The 18,555-nt window shown below is 32.4% G+C and overlaps 7 protein-coding genes across 7 annotated transcripts; 5 read left to right on the forward strand and 2 right to left on the reverse strand.

Moving 5' to 3' along the window:
* Window positions 1–19: 19 nt before the first annotated feature.
* On the reverse strand, window positions 20–2,410 carry BN7_5875 (uncharacterized protein; the record flags this gene model as incomplete). The annotated part of the gene is made up of 2 exons (XM_011273583.1): window positions 20–2,316; window positions 2,395–2,410. The coding sequence occupies 2 exons, from the start codon at window positions 2,408–2,410 to the stop codon at window positions 20–22; spliced, it is 2,313 nt and encodes a 770-aa protein (XP_011271885.1).
* A 418-nt stretch (window positions 2,411–2,828) lies between these two features.
* Window positions 2,829–4,796, forward strand: HDA2 (Hda2p; the record flags this gene model as incomplete). The annotated part of the gene is made up of 1 exon (XM_011273584.1): window positions 2,829–4,796. The coding sequence occupies one exon, from the start codon at window positions 2,829–2,831 to the stop codon at window positions 4,794–4,796; it is 1,968 nt and encodes a 655-aa protein (XP_011271886.1).
* Window positions 4,797–5,317: 521 nt separating this feature from the next.
* On the forward strand, window positions 5,318–7,255 carry DPL1 (sphinganine-1-phosphate aldolase DPL1; the record flags this gene model as incomplete). Its single annotated transcript, XM_011273585.1, has 2 exons — window positions 5,318–5,541; window positions 5,716–7,255. 2 exons carry the CDS (start codon window positions 5,318–5,320, stop codon window positions 7,253–7,255), a joined length of 1,764 nt encoding a protein of 587 aa, XP_011271887.1.
* A 277-nt stretch (window positions 7,256–7,532) lies between these two features.
* On the forward strand, window positions 7,533–8,447 carry YPQ2 (Ypq2p; the record flags this gene model as incomplete). Its single annotated transcript, XM_011273586.1, has 1 exon — window positions 7,533–8,447. One exon carries the CDS (start codon window positions 7,533–7,535, stop codon window positions 8,445–8,447), a length of 915 nt encoding a protein of 304 aa, XP_011271888.1.
* A 1,903-nt stretch (window positions 8,448–10,350) lies between these two features.
* BN7_5879 (uncharacterized protein) lies at window positions 10,351–12,453 on the forward strand (the record flags this gene model as incomplete). The annotated part of the gene is made up of 1 exon (XM_011273587.1): window positions 10,351–12,453. The coding sequence occupies one exon, from the start codon at window positions 10,351–10,353 to the stop codon at window positions 12,451–12,453; it is 2,103 nt and encodes a 700-aa protein (XP_011271889.1).
* A 373-nt stretch (window positions 12,454–12,826) lies between these two features.
* EMC5 (Emc5p) lies at window positions 12,827–13,447 on the reverse strand (the record flags this gene model as incomplete). The annotated part of the gene is made up of 1 exon (XM_011273588.1): window positions 12,827–13,447. The coding sequence occupies one exon, from the start codon at window positions 13,445–13,447 to the stop codon at window positions 12,827–12,829; it is 621 nt and encodes a 206-aa protein (XP_011271890.1).
* A 1,100-nt stretch (window positions 13,448–14,547) lies between these two features.
* On the forward strand, window positions 14,548–17,691 carry EFT3 (elongation factor EF-3; the record flags this gene model as incomplete). The annotated part of the gene is made up of 1 exon (XM_011273589.1): window positions 14,548–17,691. One exon carries the CDS (start codon window positions 14,548–14,550, stop codon window positions 17,689–17,691), a length of 3,144 nt encoding a protein of 1,047 aa, XP_011271891.1.
* Window positions 17,692–18,555: the final 864 nt, after the last annotated feature.

Below are 18,555 nucleotides of genomic sequence, written 5' to 3' on the forward strand. Positions count from 1 at the left end.
AAACTATATATCTATAAATCTATTTTCTTTTAACAACTGCAGATCTCAAACGATTAAAATATTGAATCAAACTCATATCTTCAGTATATATGATTTCTTTACCATCTTGTGTTTGACCTAAAGCAAAATTAGTATTTTGATCATTATTTGAAGGATTTAATCTTGATAACAAGAATCTAGCTTGTGATTTTCCTTCATCTGTGACTATGAATCTTGGTAAGGGAAATCTTGATTTCATAATTTCAATAGCATCTTTTTGTGGATTATCAAGCATTTCATAAACATTTGCATATTCTTTAGAATCAAGATTAGAATCTCTCCAAGCCGCTGCTATTTCACCAACATGAATCATAACATGGAAGAATGAATCCATTAAAAGCACACCTTCCTTAGACAATGAATTAGAGTCCAAAAGAACAGGATGAGGAGCGGGATTAGTTGCCGTATAAAGGGATAATGTTGGTTGGATCATGGTTAATGAATCATCAACAGATGCTTTTTGGAAAAGATCATAATAATAAGTACTTTCATCAGGTGTGGTATTGAAATTTGTTAATATTGGTGATTTCTTAGCATTATAATTGAATTGTGGTAATAACGAAAATTTCTCAGATAGTTTAAATGAATTTGGTTCTTCTGGGATATAAATTGCGAAACTTTCACAAAGACTAATCAATTCTTGATCTAATTTATTTAATGCTTCTTCATATTCCAATTTACGGTTATGTAATTGATATGTAAACAATTTAAGAGCTAATACAGTTGTAGCTTCTTGATCAAAATTTTGATCTATTCTAGAATCATTTGTGGTTGATTTCTTTAAAGTTGTGACTCTCAAATGTTCATAACCATCTGGATGTTTATAAACGGTTTGAAATTGAATACATAAATGCTTTGGTATACCTCTTTTCTCTGAACTATGACCCACTGTATTAACATGGAAAAATAATGAATAATTATGCTTACTAGTTATCAATGGTAAGCTCCAAACATTTGTTAAACCTTGACCAATTGGAACATCAGATATAAAATTTTCAGATCCATGGTATCTTTCTAATCTAGACCCTTTACCAATTAATCCTGCAACTTTTAAATGTTGAGAAGTTAACACAGTTAAACTTCCCCTTGTCTTGATATCGTTATATCCATCTTTTGTCACATCAAATATCTTATTGAAACTTTCTTTGAAAATGTTTGTAGTGAAAGAATCTGCTAAAATTAATAAACCACCTGTTAAAGTTGTCAAACTACTCATTTCATATGTTCCTGGTTGATCATAACCACTTGTGAAGATACTGATACTATAAATTGATGTAGAATTTGGATCTTTCCCAATTTTTTCATGCTTCTCATTTATAGAAGCTCTTAATGCAAGCTTTTCATAAAATTTTGTGGCAGATTTCAAATGTTTGGCCCTTTTTTTCTTTATATCATGAAATGTTCGTATCACTTTAGATTTGGATATATCAACAACTTTACCTTCACCTAGAGTGCAAGGACCCCCAATGAAAGCCAAAATATGACCTGTAGCATCTTTGAAAGAACCTTCTATTAAGCTCGATGCAACCGCTAATGCAGAACCAGTACATCTCTCTGGTCTATTTGATGATGTTGGAGGACTAACAGGTTGAACTGATTTTATAACTTGAATTAATTTTTCTAAACTTTCGTGATTAATGGGTATGAATATCTTATTAAAAACGCCTAAATTTGCTGGATTGAAAAATCTTGAACCATTACCACTCATACCCAAATATTTTTGAATATCTTTGGTACTATAGTCCTTTTTCCCTTGAAAAATAAATGAGTCTCCCCATTCTGATGATAACCCAAGCTCATGGAGCTGTACAGTAGAATCAAATGTTATTAATGCCACATAGGACCCTGAAGGATGATGAACAAGATTCTCTATGATTTTGGATTTCAAAGCGTCTAATTCTATAGATTCCAACGTTAAATCAATGACATAAACAAAAAGTAAAGGTGAAGGTGATGGATCAGGAAGTAAGTATTCCACAGTAGTAGCAGTAGGATCCATTTCATCAAGAACATGTCCAATATCATAATTAGTTTGAAATTTATTTCTAGTCAAACATATGGCACAAGCCCAAGTTCTAGCGACAGCATCTATTAAGCAAAAAGGGTTCATAACACCTTGACAGTTGATACATCTGAATGGTTGCCTCTGAATAATAGAAAGGTCATCTTTTTGTTTCAATGGGGTATAAACACAACCTATAGGCACTGTTATGTTATCTTCTTCTGTCCTTGTGACTGGGAAAGTGTTCCAATTAAATCTAACTCCATCTGTATCTTCTATATGATACACATCTGGCTCTAAATTTTCCTTCTGTAAAGTTAGCTTCTGATCAAAGTGTAAAGATCAAACAATACTCACAAAGTCACTCATTTGTTAATGTCTTTCTAGTTCTCATTGTTGATTGAAAGTTGACCGTATCATGAATCCAGAATTATTTCTGCAGATCAAGACCCGCGAATTATTAAATTAAATTAACAATAGATTTATTCAATTCATAAATTTCGTTTCACCACACTTTCGGAGATCAACAACTATAATGATCAATGAAACAAGTCATTCGTAAACTTATGAACTAGAAATGAAATGAATCTGATCTATCAATAAATTAAATGATCAACTAGATAGTATCTATGAGTTGTTTCCCCAACCATATGTACTAAACTTCGCGAATATCGAAATATTCAACTCCAAACTCCAAACATTCGAGCACTTGACCTATTCGAAAACAAAGTAAATACTACATCGGTGAAATTGTACTGGAAGAAACTAGATCCACATAAACGTTACCATGAATCTTAATAGTTTAGTTGAAGCTGCTGCAAATGGTCAACAAGATCTAGATAGGTTACCAACAGGTGATCTCTTACCTCCAAATATTGAAAACCTCAAGAAAGTTTATTATTTACCAGTGGGTTTATCACCAGTACAAAGAGATCTTATTGAAATATTGATTAAGTTACATAAAAACTCCATTCTAAAGCAATTCAGAGATGAAGAAGAAGGTATAACTGAGTCATATATACAAAATAATAGTAATGAAACTGATCTATCATCTCCATTGTTATCTGAAAGTGATTTACAAAATTTATTATATAGAAATTTGACACTAATAGCAAACCATCCTTATTTATTAGTGGAACATTATATGCCAACAAAACTACTGCTTATGGAATCTCATGAAAGATTATTTTTATCAAGTGACAAATTTGAAAAATTTGACAAGTTATTGAATGGTATTCAAGGTTTATCGTTGAATGTTGTTATTGTTGGACACAACATTAAAGAATTGGATTTAATAGAAGCGTTTATTCTTGGAAGAAGTTTGAATTATAAAAGATATTCAGGGGCTCAAATTGTGGAATCTCAAAAATCATCTTCTCAGTCATCAGCTGGCAGTGATCAAAAGAATAGCAATGGTAGTACTTCAGGTTCAGATAAAAAAAGTGGTAAAGAAGATGATTATATACCACGCAGTCAAAAACATCCAAAAGTTAAAGCTTCAGAATTTCCATTAACTTTACATTTAATCACATATCAACAGTTAAAATCAACTTTTTTTGAAAATACCTCATTAGATTTTATAATAAGTTTTGATCCGTTTATTGATGAAAATGATAGTCATGTTGAATATTTGAGAACTTATAAAGGAAAGTTATCATCATCAGATCAGCCAATCCCATTGATCAAGATCATAGTGGCACAATCTCACCAACATGGATTCTTAACTTTGAAGGATTCAAATGAAGATGAACTTAAGATTACCCAAAAGACATTATATTCAGCAATAGCTAATAGATCACAAGATAATTCAAAGCTTTTTGATGAATCTTATGGTGTTTTATTTGATCACGCCAAAAAATTCTTTCAAGACCCTATAAATAATCATTGGCCAATTAAAGGATTACCAAATTTCAAACTACATACAGATGAAGAAATAGTGCAATCATTAGACCAAGATTTTTCTGTTGCTTTTAATACTGAAGGTCCAACCCACAAAAAGATAAAATCAGATGTTATTGTGGTTCCACAACAACTTACTGTAAAAGAGTATCATCAAATTTTAGCCAAATTAACAATTGCTAGGATTTCAGGTATTGAAAAGGCAATTAATCTAAACAAGGAAAAAATAAAACCATTCAAGCTTAAATCCACAATAAAACATAACCAATCTGATAATATTAAATTGAAAATTGCAGATTTGTTTAAAGAATCTAAGAAACTCCAGGAAGAAGCATCAAGCGCTGAAAAAAGATATGAAAGGTTAGAACTAGAATATGAAAAATATGAAACTAATGAGAAATCTCTGACTGAGAAAAAGGATTATTTAGAAAAAGTTGAATCTGGTGAAATTGTCTTGAAGGACGAAGAATTAGATTCTGAATTGAAAGAATTAGAATCATTTTTATCGAATTTGAAAACTGAAAATGAAGAATTATCAATAAAGAGTGATGAATTAAGATCCGAGTATCAACAAATCACATCAGATGCAGCTGAAAAATCTGGTACAGCTAAGCTATTTGAAACAAAAGATAAGGAGTTAGCTGATAAGATTCAAGGTCAAGGTAAAAAATTAAGATTATTGATTAATGAAGATGTAAAAATTTCAAATCAAGAACAAGCTAAAGTTCTACAGAGAAATTTGAAGTTTTTGAAAATTTATAACACAAAGTTGAGTGAAACAGTTAAAGAAAAAGTCAGCACCCTGACTGTTGGTAGAAATGGTCGGGTTTATAGATCCACAACTCCGTATATCTGAAGTTAACTTTCAGATAGCCAGCGTGTAGGTTATAGAATATACATCATAGTTCAAGAACACGGAAATTTTGTGCATCGTAATTCAATTCTGTCACCAGTCACGACTCACCAGGGACCACGTTTCAAGGCCAACAAGAGCAGTATGTATAATGTAGGTATGACAGTCATACTATGACTGCTATGATACTACAAGCAAAAACATAATACCCAGAAACGGTTTAAACAAGAGCAGCATGCAACTTGAGATTATCGATATGCGTCCTTCCGTGAGATTTCCCTTGTTTACCAGCGCTCGCTAAAAAGTTAAGCCCCAACCAGTGCCACAAACCGCTGCCCACAGAGGAAATTCCCCCGAATTGACCGATGGATTTTTCCTTCGCGTAAGAGACAATTAATCAATTTAAATACAACTCGTTTTCTTCTAGTTTAATTTAATTGTTTGATCTAATCTTACTTCAAGTGATTAGCTTTGTTGAGTCTGGATACTCTAAATATATTCTAGCTAAGATACACAAGATAATCATGAGCTCGTTTACATCGTTTGAAGTTGGTATTACAAAAATTGAAGGCATTGTATTGGAGTTGCTAAGTGTCACATTTGAATCGTTAAAACAGACGAATTGGGCAATATGGATTGAAGAACAAGGAATTCCTTCAATTGATGCATTGACTTTTGCTGAAGCGCTTCTCAGTGTCACTTTCGGATTCACTTTTGAATATTTAAAAAGAAGTACCTTTTATGAATTGTAAGTATGATTATCCATTTTGGGGCTTATTGTTTTTTTTCTTTATAGGGGAAAATAGGAGATCTAATACTAACATGTGTCTAATTAAGATTGAGAGATGTTACATTTTTTGCGTGAGTATCAACACAACTTATTATTTGAATCAAAGCCAAGGCACTAACTATTGTGATCTAGAGTTGCTTATCATTATTTCAACAAATTGGCGGTTAACATCACTGGTTATGGGTTAATCGGCTACTTAAAGATCGTATATAATGAATTAGCAAAAGCTGTATTCAGAACATTTTTATCCTTACCATTTGTTAAAAGTAAAGTTGATTCAGAAGTTAGAGAAAATTTGGACAAATTAGAAGATTCTTTAATTGTCAAAACACCAAATGTTCAAGATTTCCAATCAATACCAACAACTGGTTTATCAGATGATAGCATTTTAGACTTATTGCAAAAACTACAAAATTTAAAACATTCAGATTGGCAAGGTGGTAAAGTCTCAGGTGCTGTTTACCATGGTGGTGATGATATTATTAAGATCCAATCTGATGCTTTCAAAGTCTTTTGTGTTGCTAATCAATTACATCCAGACGTTTTCCCAGGTGTTCGTAAAATGGAAGCTGAAGTTGTTGCAATGACTTTGAAATTATTCAATGCACCAGAATCAGGTGTTGGTGGTACCAGCTCAGGTGGTACTGAATCCTTATTATTGGCTTGTCTTTCTGCTAAAGAATATGGTAAACGTCATAAAGGTATTGTTGAACCAGAAATTATTATTCCAGAAACTGCACATGCTGGTTTTGATAAAGCTGGTTATTATTTTGGTATGAAAGTCCATCATGTTCCATTAGATCCAAAGACCTATAAAGTTGATTTAGGGAAATTAAAGAGATTAATCAATAAAAACACTGTTTTATTAGCTGGTTCTGCACCAAATTTCCCACATGGTATCATTGATGATATTGAATCTATTGGTGCTCTAGGTCAAAAATATAATATCCCAGTTCATGTTGATTGTTGTTTAGGTTCATTTATTGTCTCTTATATGGAAAAAGCAGGTTATGAATTACCACCTTTTGACTTTAGAGTTCCTGGTGTCACTTCAATTTCTTGTGATACCCACAAATACGGGTTTGCACCAAAAGGTTCTTCAATAATCATGTATCGTAATAATGCTCTTAGAGAAGCACAATATTATGTTAATGTTGACTGGGTTGGTGGTATCTATGGCTCACCAACTTTAGCTGGTAGTAGACCAGGTGCTATCATTGTTGGTTGTTGGGCAACCTTGATCAAGATTGGTGATGAAGGTTACAAGAAATCATGTAAAGATATTGTTGGAGCTGCAAGAAAATTGAAATTAAGAATTCAAAAAGAAATACCAGAATTAGAAATCATTGGTGATCCATTAACTTCAGTTATTTCATTCAAATCTGAAAAAATTAATATTTATGAATTATCAGATCTCTTGAGTTCTAAGGGATGGCACTTAAGTGCATTGCAAAAGCCAGCAGCTTTACATCTTGCAGTCACTAGATTATCAGTTCCAGTTATTGATGAATTAGTTGATGAATTGAAAACAGCTGTTCACAAATTGAGAGATTCATCTGCTGCTAAAGGTGATACTGCTGCATTATACGGTGTCGCTGGTAGTGTTTCCACCACTGGTGTTGTTGATCGTTTAGTTGTTGGATTCTTAGATACACTATACAAAACCAAATAAGCCTTCTATATATGTATATACCTATAATTAAATAATACCTGATACTTTTAAGTTTTGATCATATGGAACTCGTAGAAGTAATTAATGCAGGCTTCCATGCAAGTCGGATTACGCGGTCGGAAATGTCAAAATGATAAGAACCTCGAAATATTCACGAAAAATCAAAATTACTCATAATTTTAAATTTATAAAAAAAACTAAAATCGGTTTGAGATAAAACAGATTCTATATTTTCTACCAAGATAAACTTCATTAGGATCAAATTATTCATTACACCATGTCAGGACAGCTCTGTGACCCAAAGTCATTAACAAGTGTGCTATCCGCCCTAAGTGGTGGTGCTAGTTTTGCAGCAAGTTTAGTCGCATCATTTCCTCAGGTGATAGAGACTTATCAACAAAAATCTGTTGAAGGTATATCAGTGTTATTCATAGGAATATGGGTTGTTGGTGATCTGACAAGTCTTGTTGGTTGCTATTTAACTAAACAATTACTTTTCCAATACGTCCTTGCTTTGTACTATGTGCTGTGTGATTTTGTATTATGTGGTCAATATTATTATTATGGATATTATCTCAAAAAACATCCTCATTTACATCCTCATTACCGTCGCCAACATAGCCATAGTCACCAAGGCGGTGAACACAATCATAACACAGATGAACATGATGTTAATATCAATTATGGTAGTCATAATAAGAGACAAAATTCTAAAAGTTCGTTAGGCAAAGCCGCTATTGGAGCTGCTGTTATTGCATCAAATGTCGGACAAGGTCATGCATTACCAATTGGTATAAATAATGTTTTGCCTTCACAAATTGGTGGATATGAAATAGATCCAAAGACATATGGTATAATATTTGCATGGATAGGCGCAGGATTATATTTTTTTGCAAGAGTTCCTCAATTAATCAAAAATTATCAAAGAAAATCAACAGAGGATTTATCACCTGTGTTATTTGCATGTACGCTGTTTGGTAATATAACATATACTGCATCAATTTTATTAAGCTGCGAATTTGTTTATGATGTTGATCACAGATGGGAATTTTTCATCAATGAATTACCATATATAATTGGTAGTGCAGGTACAATTGTTTTCGATTTAACATATTTTTATCAAGTGTGGTTATATAAAGGTCAAAACAAAAAGAAAAACTCAGAAACTCAACCATTATTAGCATCGAATTAAATAACAAACACGTTATTGAGCATTCATTAGATTAAATTATTTGCATATTTAAATCCATCATTACATACCCATATTTTAGAAGATGTTGGTCCTTTTTTTAGTTCTTAGAGTGAGCACTTGTTTGCAGCTGTTATATAATATTTATTGTATAATTAAATTGTGTAATGTATTATAGTGAAAGGATATATTAATATTTAAGGGTGATCAGTGGTCACATATTCGTACTGTGGGAACTAATTAATCTAAATTACTTCTTCTTCAAAAGTTTATAAGTGACACAATATTTTGATTATTTTCTGCGATTTAACGAAAATTATATTTAGCGAAATATTTGCGAAAAAAATATCTATTTACTTTTTAGGGACCTGAAATTGGGCATTGTGCACATTCTACCGACATTTGGCAAGATAATTTCGCAAATGAAGGGAGTAGCGCAAATCGCGTTTTTATCTGTTGTTGTCCCTGTAATTTCTTCTTCTCCAGCGACTTTCAACTTCATCCTTCTTGGTTCTTGGGCCTTGGCCTCCCCCTTGGCTCTAATAATTTGTTAGACAGACACAGAGAGAAAGTGAGAGAGTAGAGGTTTTTCGCAACCTCCCATTTAGGGAGCTTTTAATTTTTTTGTTAGCGCGACCATATAGTAAAAGTTTAGGGAGGTCCCTAAAATCCACCCGGTTTGGGCAGGATGTCCCAGCCAAAGAATCTGGCAAATATGCAAGAAAAAACAAGACATTTTTGAATTTTCCCTAAAATTTAGGGAAAACTTATCTATGAGTATCGCGAAATCACCATCGAAAATAAATAAATAGAAAGCACTCAAAATAGTATTTTACTTTAATATAGGAAAGGTTAGACCATACAGTTGAAAAATTTAGGGAGTAGACAAATGTGCACCTAACAAAAAATAAATAAAAATCAGATCCCTAAATAGGTGGTTGCGAAAAACCTCTAGTGAGTATAAATGAATAGTACTTGGGTATAAACTAGATCATATACGCACCTAATGAGCAACTACCAAATGGTAGTCTCAGGTTTTATTTAATAAAAGAACCGGCAACTGCACGACTACATGAAGGTTATCGAGAATATAATTTAGATCCGTGTAATTCAACGAAACTAGTAGCTTCTAGATTTGAAAAATGTAAGGTTAACGTGCTAAAACTAGAGTAAGGGTACGTAGTAAAGTAACCAGTTTACTTACCTTTCTCCAGAGGCTAGAGCTCCAGAGGCCAGAGGCCTATAATAAAATGTTGACGCTCTTCGGGTACTTCGCGAGGTACAAGATTTGAATATTTACGCAAAACCCGGTTACAGTAATCGATTGACTTAAAAAGCGTCAAAATTACTATTTATAGTAACTGGGAATTTGCTGAAATTTGCTGAAATTGTGCAAAATTTACAACCATAAAAAATGCACGCTTTGATTTTCAGCAAAAACAACAAATTTCTAAACATTTTCTAAACTTTTTCTACAAAATAGATCAAACTAAAGTTATATTCAGTCGTTTATTGGGCTTATCAAGATCTTAAACAATCCGGTGGTTGCTCATTTTAAAGGGATCCGTCAACTCGCTACTCGTTCAGTTCGTTATCGTTCTATTTCTACTTTGTTTGTTTGTCTTTCGCTTATCCCGAAGAGAGGTTGTTCCCGTTTGTTTGGTACTTAAGGAGAATTGAATAACATAAAACACGATCCGCCGTAACAAAGGTCTTATTCAACAGCTGTTATATGAGGATATTTAATCATTATTGAGGACGTTCATCAAAGCAGTACATTCGCTTTCCATTTTCAAAGATTCACAAGTCGTTTTATAAGAAGTTTTCTTTGATTTTTATCCTTTCGTTTTGGTGAAATTCTCAATATTATTAAAAACTTTTTGATCCATATTTAGCATCAAGGAAAATGCCTGCTTTACAACAAAGAATGTACTCAGAGCCAGTGTCTGGTACGCTTTCAACTCTGAGGGAAGACCTGGATAAAGTATCACTGGATGATATTGATATCTCATGCTCAAAACCTAAAAAGGTTCATAAAAGTCCCTCTCAAGTGTTTGTCAACAATTTCAATAATAATACCTCGCCAAATAATGTTAAAGGTTTAGGGATCAATCTACCAAGAAGACCCAGTGATTCCATGTTCAAAAACCTGAATCAACCAAGATATAATAATAATAACACTTCACAAAATAAAGTTTCTATGCTTGAGAGACCCGTTTCCAATGATTCAATAACTAGTTCTAACGGTTCAGATTTCAGTGAGGGCGGTAATTCTAGAAATTCATCCATTACAAGTGCTTCATTCGTTAACTCACCAATAATGGCCCAACATATAAATGGATCAAGTTCATCCATAAGTCAAGACTCTAAATATCAATTACCAAGTTCAGCAAATCAAAAATATAGTAATGGAAGTCAGTTGAGTATTAATAAATTAAGAGATAGTGTTTCAACACCAAGATTAAACAAATATCCTTCCATGTCAAGCATGGCAAGCTCCATACCTTCAACTCCAGTGAGTGCATCATCTGTGAATATATCAAACTCAACTATCAATACTTTAACACCTTCCCAAAAATATAGATTAAGAAGACAAAACTCCAAAACTTCAACAAAGCAAAATTTACGTAAAAGGGAAAAATATTTTGATGAATTATATTCAGATGAAGAAACTATTGACGATAATATGATTTGGAATGTTCCATTTACTAAAGGTTCCGCTACAATTTTTTCACCAAGTTCTGGTAAGTCTTCCAAAATGCTGAAGAATGTTATTACTCAATCACCAGCACAAATGCCATTATCTCCATTACCTGGATCATTATCTGCTCCATCTACGCCAATTACAAGAACCCCACATGAAAAGGGAAATGATTCAGGTTCATATTTCTATCAAAATCCTGATGAAGCTGCAAGTATTTCCCAATTTTATCAAGCATCAAGTGAATCATTTGTCGCAACAGAATTATCATCTCGTCAATCCAAAGGTGCAAGTTTGCCGAGCTCTATAAAAGAAGCATCAGAATTAGGATTTGATGATATGAAATTCATTTCAAAAGAAAAATCTGAGTGTTTCAGTTCTACAAGACCAATTTGGTTACCACCAAAATCCAAAGATGAATCTAAGAAACATGATCGTGATATAACAAAGATGTTTGAGAGTGCAGCTAAACATGATAAGAAAAAACAAGAATATCGTGATGCACTTCAACAAGTCCAAGATAAAAATATCAAAAGATGGGGTGAATTAGAAGAACGTGGGATTTTAAGAAATTCAACCCAGAATGAAATGAAAAAATTAGTTTTCAAAACCTCTATACCCGAATCTTTAAGATTGAAAATTTGGACAGAGTTATTAAATGATAAAACTAAAGAAACAGATTATGAAACATTTGATGAATTAAATAAAAAATTCAAGACGATTCCATCATTTCCTAAATCAAAATTATATGAAATTGAAAAAATTGTTGAATCAATTTATCCAAAACTAGGGAAGTTTCAAAACGGACAAGCTTTAAATGAATCATTAATCAAATTAATTGAATTAAAAAGTATATCAACAAGAGGAATGGAATATGGTGATGAATTAACTTTTGCATTATTATTATTGAAATTTGAAGAACGTGAAGCTTATGATTTGAATAACAAGTTAAAATTTGGAATCTTGAATGAAGTTTTATTGAATAAATTCAATGAAAATTCAAATAAAAATTCAGTTTTGAAGAAATATTTAAATAATAAAGAATATAAAGATGATTACGAATTTTTGAATTCAAATTCAATCTTTGATATATTACAAAATTTTTCAACTGATATAAGTTATCACATCTTGGATATATTGATTATTTTGAATGATTATAAGTATGTTTATGCATTATTTTTAACAATTTTAAGAGACTATCATTTTGGGTTTATGAACTTGAAAGTTTTGAAAAGTAATGATGAAATTCTTGTTCCTGATGAATATCAATTTTTTGATAGATTAAATCATTTCTACAAAAAGTTTTAAGGATATCAAAGTCATACATATCATTGGTTAGGTTATTATTGATAGAGAGATATGATGATGATGATGATGATAAGGATGATGAATAATGGGTGTTAAGGTTAAAATAAAATACAATATAATAAAGATAAGGTGGTTTAGTTATGTTCAAGTTTTCTCATGTTGTTTTCTTTTCAAGTTTCAAGAATCATTTTAAAGATTCATTTATAAATATAATATTCTTGGAGGTCAAAAGTTTGCATTGTATAATTTTAATTTGGACTTTTATGGTTTTTACAATGTGAATTACGGTTTCTTTAATTTTAATACATAATTTTTTAAAGTTTTAAACTATACATTGAGTTGTAGAAATGTACAAGGTAATTTTCAAATTCGATCATACTTTTTTAGATTTTTTGTTGTTCTTTTTACCATTTTTCTTATTAGTGGACTTTGGTTGTTCTTTAATTGTTTCAGCAGGTTGCTCTGTCTCAATAACAGGTGGTTCTTCTTTTGAAACATCAACTTTGGTTTCCTCCTTTGATTCAGGTTTTGACTCAACAGGTTTAACATTATTAGTCTTCTTATTTTCACCTGTCAAATCATCTAATTCCTTCTTTAACTCCTCCTTTTTATCTTCATTATCACCTTGATCACCAGCCCATTCAGCAAACTCTCTTCTTTTAGCATTAATATCAATGAAATTTGTTCTTGATTCAATAAATTTGAAAGGACCAGCGCCTAATTTTTCATCTTCCACCACAGCATCTTTCATCAAGATTGGTTTTAATCTATATTCTGATTTGATAACATCATTGTTAATCAATGATAATTTAGATGGTGTTGATTGGAAGAATAGATCAAATGTTAAGATCAATAATGATATTATAACTTCTAAAGTTATATCTTTTGGGAAGGGTAGATCTATAGAATGTGATTTTTGTAAATGTGTGAACTCATAAGATGAATAACCAGCATGGAGTAAAGAGGCAAGACCTATTATTTGTAACAATCCCATGTTCAAGTGAAGTATATTCAACAATATTGAGATGATTTTTATTATATATGATTTCCTTTGTTTAGTTATAGGATTGCCATCTTGAATTGTTTTTTCGGATGGTTTTCAACGTGTAGTTACCGGATGCTAAGTGACAGCATCTTAAAGATTCTAGTTCATCTTGCTTAAAGAAGACACTGAAGAAATGTTGAAGATCGATCAATTATAGAGTTAACAGGGATCCGTGTTTGTATAATTTTATACGATTTTATGATCCTATTTGAAATGTAAAATATTCACGATATTCCTTTGAGATCTATAGTAATTAATGACTACGTAGTATAGTTAAATGCCATTGAAACATTAATCGATATTGAAGTACCAATTAAGGGTCCAATTATAGACTATTCTATGAATAAACATCTTCCATGTATCACCAACATTGTTAATTGGTCCAGACGGTCAATAAGCTGCCATATCATAATCTTCTCAAATTAGTTCTGAATATCTATAGATAAGCAGTATAACACTAGTAAAACAGATATACGGATGAGAAGTATACCACACACCATGAGCATCAATACAGTAGAGTATTTTCTAAGCTTCTCAATTGACCAAAAGATAGTACATAGGAAACTGGCTCTCCTGGCACCTTTTCTTCACACGTGAACCTTTCAAACCATCTGGTGGAACTCTTACATAAGCCCAGATTTGGTTTAATTTTATCCATTAGCATCTATGCAAATTCTAATAATCAGCATTCAATCGGACACTATGTGATCACGAAACTACAACAAAGCCCGACCAATAACTCGAAAAGAAACTCTTAGTTCAAAGATTACCAGATTTAACCAAAAGAAACACTGTAAAAAGGAACTTTTATAATAAGAAATCCTGTTTTAAACCTTCTTTATAAAGCGAAATCTGGTAGGTTACCCGGGTGATGAATTTCTACTTTTTTTCTCACAGAAATTTTTTTTTTCGCCTTTTCTTTTTGAAAATTTTCTAAATTTTTTTTTTTGGTTTGTTGATCTATAAAAAAAATTTTTTTTCCTCTTTTCAACTTTTTACTTCTACTAATTTGATACTCTTCAGTACTTACACTCAGTCAATTCTTCAAGATGTCTGATTCAAAACAATCTGTTGAGGTTCTTAATGAACTCTTTAATAAGTTGAGTGTTGCCGCTCCAGAAGAAAGAGAAGCTGTTGCTACCAATGTTGCTTCATTCTTGAACGGTTCAATCGTTGAACACGATGTTCCAGAACAATTCTTCGCTGAATTGAAAAAAGCTGTTGAAAACAAAAAAACTGCTGCTAATGCTTTAGAAGCTGTTGCTCACATTGCCTCTGAAAACAACTTGAGTCCATCAGTTGAACCATTCATTGTCGATTTAGTTCCATCAATTGCTCCAAAAGCTGGTGATAAAGACAAAGCTGTCGCTGAAATTGCTTCAAAAACTTTATCACAAATTGCTGGTTCAGTTAACCCACACGGTATTAAAGCTTTATTACCACATTTAACTGCTGCTTTATCAAACACCAACAAATGGACTGAAAAAATTGCTATCTTATCATCAATCACTGTCTTAGTTGGTCATGCTGAAGCTCAAGTTGCTTTAAGAATGCCTGAATTAATTCCAGTCTTATCTGAAGCTATGTGGGATACCAAACCAGAAGTTAAAAAAGCTGCTACTGCTACCATCACTGCTTGTACTGCTACCGTCCATAACAAGGATATTGAAAAATTCATTCCAGAATTAATTCAATGTATTGGTAAACCAGATCAAGTTCCAAACACTGTTCACTCTTTAGGTGCTACTACTTTCGTTTCTGAAGTTACCCCAGCTACTTTATCCATTATGGTTCCATTATTAGAAAGAGGTTTAGCTGAACGTGATACTACCATCAAACGTAAAGCTGCTGTTATTGTTGATAACATGTGTAAATTGGTCGATGATCCACAAATTGTTGCTCCTTTCTTAGACAAGATGTTGCCAGCTTTAAAAGCTAACCACCAAAACATTGCTGATCCAGAAGCTCGTGATGTTACTTTAAGAGCTTTAAACACTTTAAGAAGAGTTGGTGCTATTGGTCCAGATGATGTCTTACCAGAAATTTCCCATGCTGGTGCCGTTGAAACCACCAAAGGTGAAATTACCAAAATCTTTGCTGAAAACAAATTCGAAGTTGCTTCAAGATTCGATTTAGTTTTATCATACGCTGCTGCTATTGCTGGTGATTTGATTGATGAAAGAATCATCGATCAATTAGCTTGGTTTGAACACATCACTCCATTCTTCACTGTTTTCTTAGGTGAAAAACAATCAAAAGCTGATATCGATGAATGGAGAAAACGTGCTGTTGACAACATTCCTCAACCACCACAATTCGCTGATGAAGAAGATGAAGGTGAAGATTTATGTAACTGTGAATTCTCATTGGCTTACGGTGCTAAAATCTTATTGAACAAAACTCAATTCAGATTAAAACGTGGTAGAAGATATGGTTTATGTGGTCCAAACGGTGCTGGTAAATCTACTTTAATGAGAGCTATTGCTAACGGTCAAGTTGAAGGTTTCCCAACTCAAGAAGAATGTAGAACTGTCTACGTTGAACATGATATTGATGGTACTGAAGCTGATACTTCTGTCTTAGATTTCGTTTACGGTGAAGGTGCTTTAGGTACCAGAGAAGTTATCACTGATAAATTAAGAGAATTCGCTTTCACTGATGAAATGATTGCTATGCCAATTCAATCATTATCTGGTGGTTGGAAAATGAAATTAGCTTTAGCTAGAGCCGTCTTAAGAAATGCTGATATTTTATTATTAGATGAACCAACTAACCATTTGGATACCGTTAACGTTGCTTGGTTAGTCAACTACTTGAACACTTGTGGTATTACCTCAATTATTGTTTCCCATGATTCTGGTTTCTTAGACAATGTTGTTCAATACATTATCCATTATGAAGGTTTCAAATTAAGAAAATACAAAGGTAACTTATCTGAATTCGTTTCCCGTGTTCCATCAGCTAAATCATACTATGAATTAGGTGCTTCTGATTTAGAATTTCAATTCCCAGAACCAGGTTTCTTAGAAGGTGTTAAAACCAAACAAAAAGCTATTGTTAAAGTTTCAAACATGACTTTCCAATACCCAGGTACCTCAAAACCACAAATTCAAGACATTAATTTCCAATGTTCTTTATCATCAAGAATTGCTGTTATTGGTCCAAATGGTGCTGGTAAATCTACTTTGATTAATGTTTTAACTGGTGAATTATTACCAACCACTGGTGAAGTTTACGTTCATGAAAATGCTCGTATTGCTTACATTAAACAACATGCTTTCGCTCATATTGATTCTCATTTAGATAAGACTCCATCTGAATATATCCAATGGAGATTCCAAACTGGTGAAGATAGAGAAACCATGGATCGTGCTTCAAGACAAATCAATGAAAATGATGAAGAAGGTATGAAAAAAATCTTCAAAATTGAAGGTACTCCAAGAAGAATCCAAGAAATTACTGCCAGAAGAAAATTCAAGAACACTTATGAATATGAATGTTCTTTCTACTTAGGTGAAAATGTTGGTATGAAGAATGAAAGATGGGTTCCAATGATGTCTGTTGATAACGCTTGGATTCCAAGAGGTGAATTAGTTGAATCACACTCTAAAATGGTTGCTGAAGTTGATATGAAAGAAGCTTTAGCTTCAGGTCAATTCCGTGCTTTAACCAGAAAAGAAATTGAATCACACTGTGCTATGTTGGGTCTTGATGCTGAATTAGTTACTCATTCCAGAATTAGAGGTTTATCAGGTGGTCAAAAAGTTAAATTAGTTTTAGCTGCTTGTACATGGCAAAGACCTCATTTAATTGTTTTAGATGAACCAACCAATTATTTGGATCGTGATTCCTTAGGTGCTTTATCTAAAGCTTTGAAAGCTTTCGCTGGTGGTATTATTATCATTACCCATTCTGCTGAATTCACTAAAGATTTAACTGAAGAAGTCTGGGCTGTCTTAGACGGTAAAATGACTCCATCAGGTCATAACTGGGTTTCAGGTCAAGGTACTGGTCCAAGAATTGAAAAGAAAGAAGATGAAGGTGATAAATTCGATGCTATGGGTAACAAAATTTCTTCAGGTAAAAAGAAGACTAAATTATCTTCTGCTGAATTAAGAAAGAAGAAGAAGGAAAGAATGAAAAAGAAGAAGGAATTAGGTGATGCTTATGTTTCATCTGATGATGAATTTTAAGCTTGAGTGGATAATATGAAAATCGTTCACTTCTGTTTATATTTGTTTTTTTGTCTTTTAAAAATTTATATACTTTAGAATTTAATTATTTAGCATAGCTTTTGAGAAGAAGTGTGTAATACAATTATAGATAATTTGTCCTTAAAATATTTGAACTGTAGATTGTTCCTTCATTTCTTCGATATATGAGTTGACAATGTTCGTGGATTTTACAAAGTTTGAACTTAGATCTGTATCATCTATATATATATAGATGCGGGTCGAATCTGATGTATAAATTGAAATATGGATAATTTAAAAACGTCGTTGACAATACATTAAATTAGATATGATCAGATTATTACTGGTATCTGAGTATCATATTTAATGATGAACTAGCCATTAATTCCAAGCTGAATATAAATAGATCAGCGGATCAGGTAACAGAGGGCGTAGACTTTTGTTCAATGTATCATTAGACCTCAAATAAACCAGAACAATCTTTTCGAGGATCAAGTCATTGACATCAATTGTAACGTATCGATTCCCTTTTTGCTAACTATTATGAAATCCAGCCATGCTAAACTCTAAAGTAGATGATAATGAATGTCTAATTTGATTAGTGTTTAAAAACAGCAGCAAAACCTTAATATAAATCAGAGAGGCAACAAGAAGCTGAGAAATACATCAAGAATATAGTTTGACTCATTCATCCAATATTTCAAAAATATATGGCAGACCCTGATATCCATTTTAATAAATTTGTTGTTCTTGACGTCTTGTGAATACATCGAATGTTTAATGATACCTCGATTTGAGAACCTTCTCAAGATAAAGCATGAGTAAATAGACACGGATTGTAAAAACACATTGAAAGGAGCATAG

Source organism: Wickerhamomyces ciferrii, contig 00236 (assembly GCF_000313485.1).
Source record: "Wickerhamomyces ciferrii WGS project CAIF00000000 data, strain NRRL Y-1031 F-60-10, contig 00236, whole genome shotgun sequence".
NCBI classification, from domain to species: Eukaryota; Fungi; Ascomycota; class Saccharomycetes; order Phaffomycetales; family Wickerhamomycetaceae; genus Hansenula; species Hansenula ciferrii.